This window comes from Sinocyclocheilus grahami, unplaced genomic scaffold, assembly GCF_001515645.1.
Source record: "Sinocyclocheilus grahami isolate Dianchi unplaced genomic scaffold, SAMN03320097.WGS_v1.1 scaffold1053.1, whole genome shotgun sequence".
Lineage (NCBI taxonomy): Eukaryota > Metazoa > Chordata > Actinopteri > Cypriniformes > Cyprinidae > Sinocyclocheilus > Sinocyclocheilus grahami.
Genome location: NW_015506232.1, coordinates 660,787 through 663,286, shown reverse-complemented (window position 1 = coordinate 663,286; position 2,500 = coordinate 660,787). Strand labels below are relative to the sequence as shown.

The 2,500-nt window shown below is 42.9% G+C and overlaps 1 protein-coding gene across 1 annotated transcript in view; it reads left to right on the top strand.

Annotated features, from left to right (window-relative positions):
• Positions 1 to 2,500, top strand: part of LOC107566168 (collagen alpha-1(XV) chain-like) — a 56,643-nt gene that overhangs the window by 21,192 nt on the left and 32,951 nt on the right. Inside the window, exons 13-16 of the mRNA XM_016251546.1 lie at positions 1 to 56; positions 500 to 553; positions 849 to 884; positions 1,046 to 1,162. The exon at positions 1 to 56 is cut by the window's left edge and continues 67 nt beyond it. Coding sequence (XP_016107032.1) covers positions 1 to 56; positions 500 to 553; positions 849 to 884; positions 1,046 to 1,162 — 263 coding nt within the window. The remainder of the gene's footprint in view (positions 57 to 499; positions 554 to 848; positions 885 to 1,045; positions 1,163 to 2,500) is intronic.

The window sequence follows — 2,500 nt, the reverse complement described above, 5'->3', positions numbered from 1 at the left end:
TCGGGCTTCCAGGGGTTCCTGGAAGAGACGGGGAGAAGGGCAAACGTGGAGTCCCGGTGAGTGAGGATCAGTACTGATTCACTGAGAAACAAGCAAGTGCTTCTAGGTCAGATCAGTGCATTAATCCAATAAAGTTTCATAGATGAACATTGACCCGTAAAGCTGTGAATCGAGCTCAGATCAGCCCGGAGGAGCGCGAGATGAGGGTGAAGATGAAGGAGTTCAGGTTTCATTTCTTCTTCGTATGAACTGACATTCATCTGCTGAGCTCGGATGATGTGTTATGATTTATGATTAAACTGCCTTTGGACATGACAAAACTACTACTAACTTCCTGTTTCCTGCTTAAACACGGTCACAAAAACCCTGACGCTTCTCTGGCAGGACAGCTTTCCTGAACGACTGCTCAAGAAAACACTAATAACACCTGAGTCAAGAAAAGACAATGGGATTGTGTTCAGTGCAAGAGGTCCTTATGTGGTGATTTCTCTCATTTTAGGGTGAAAATGGACGAGACGGTCAACCAGGAAAAGATGGAGAAGAAGGGCAGAACGTAAGATATTTGATTAGGAAATGTGGCATTTTTCCAGGCTTGTATTTATCACTGTCTGTTGATTTTATTCTTTATTTAATTCCTGTATTCCTCTCTTGCTGTCTTTGAACATTTAGTTGCATGATTATCATACACACATTCAGGTGAAGTCACACTTCTGCAGATTATTTCTGTTTGCAGCTGATAACGTCCTGATCTTCAGCCTCGTGTCGCTCCAAACCCTCACGCAGAACTAAATGTCTTTCCATGCAGTGAAACTCTGGAGATTTGGACATGTCTTGTGTTTTTTTGGCAGGGTGAAGCAGGTTTACCTGGAATCATGGGACAAAAGGTAATGTCGTTTGGATCACACTGGTGTTTCAGATCAGTTTGCCAGATTCACTTCTTTAAATTGAGTAAAAAAAGCAAACGATCAGAGATGTGTTATGAGTTTGAAGACTTGACTGAACATTACTAGACTGTTATAGCTTTAGAAGCGATCTTTGTCTTCAGGGTGATGCGGGCCAGCCGGGGCTCCCAGGACAGACAGGGGCTGAGGGCCCCAGGGGTCAGCCAGGCTCTCCGGGGCCCCCCGGACCTCCAGGAACAGGCTTCAGCTTTGACATGATGGTGTGTTTCACTGACCTTCAGATTTATTGATTTGACAGGTTTTTATTTATTTATTTATTTGCATGTGAGTATTGGATAGTTGTGACCCTGGACCACAAAACCAGTCATAAGGGTCCATTTTTTGAAATTGAGATGTATACATCATCTGAAAGCTGAATAAATAAGCTTTTCATTGATGTATGGTTTGTTAGGATAGCACAATATTTGGCTGAGATGCAACTATTTGAAAATCTGGAATCTGAGGGTGCAAAAAAATCTAAATATTGAGAAAATCATCTTTAAAGTTGTCCAAATGAAGTTCTTAGCAATGCATATTACTAATCAAACATTAAGTTTTGATATATTTACAGTAGGACATTTACTAAATATCTTCATGGAACATGATCTTTTTACTTAATATCCTAATGATTTTTGTCATAAAAGAAAAATAGATACTTTTGACCCATACAATGTATTGTTGGCTATTGCTACAAATATCCCCCAGCGACTTAACACTGCTTTTGTGCTGCAGGGACACATATTACATACTCGCTACAGACCAGTGGTAGTTCAAAGGTGTTTACAAACTGAAGTGAACTTTTCTGGTTTGGCAAGCGGTTTCGAACTCCGTTTATTTAGAGTTTGTTTCAGGAGTTCAAAACAGCCAAACTGAACTTTCCGACAAAGCTCGCTCCAGCTGGCAAACACAAAAGGCCCTTTCGCACCGCTTTAGTTCCAGAACTAAATGTACGGTACTAAAGTACTGGGACGATTTTGCGGGTACTATTTCCCAGTACCATTTAAAGGGTTGCATTCGCACCGAGAGTGTGTACTAAGTGACGTAAGTCGGTCGACAGCGTCGTCAACGTTAACAACAGGAGGATGGAGGAGGCTGTGATCGGAGCTGTGTTTGTTGTGTCTCACGGGTTTCACAATAATGGACATGGAAAGTCGACGTATACGTAAAGCGATTGAAAGAACGGAAAGGAGGACTAAGAATCTCCAACCACAACTGGCAGTGCTACATTTGCTATGAGTGCCTGCACTTCAGCGTCCGTCCATCTATCGCGGTTCTCCATACTTGCGAAATAAGTTGACATGTTTACACGGCGTTTTAAATCATGGCGGGTGAGGGCGTTTTCATACGCGTTTGGCCAATCAATGTCTACTTGCATCACGATTAGTACCAGTTGTGCTGGTTAGACCCTGCTCCGGAGTAGCAGCTAATTTGGTTCTCGAAAAAGGCAGTCCGGTACTAAAATCGCGCCCAGTTCCGGCGGTGCGAACACTCCGAAAAGTGGGTAGCTCCACAATTAGTTCTGGTACTATGAAAAGGTTCCTGCGGTGCGAAAGGCCCTA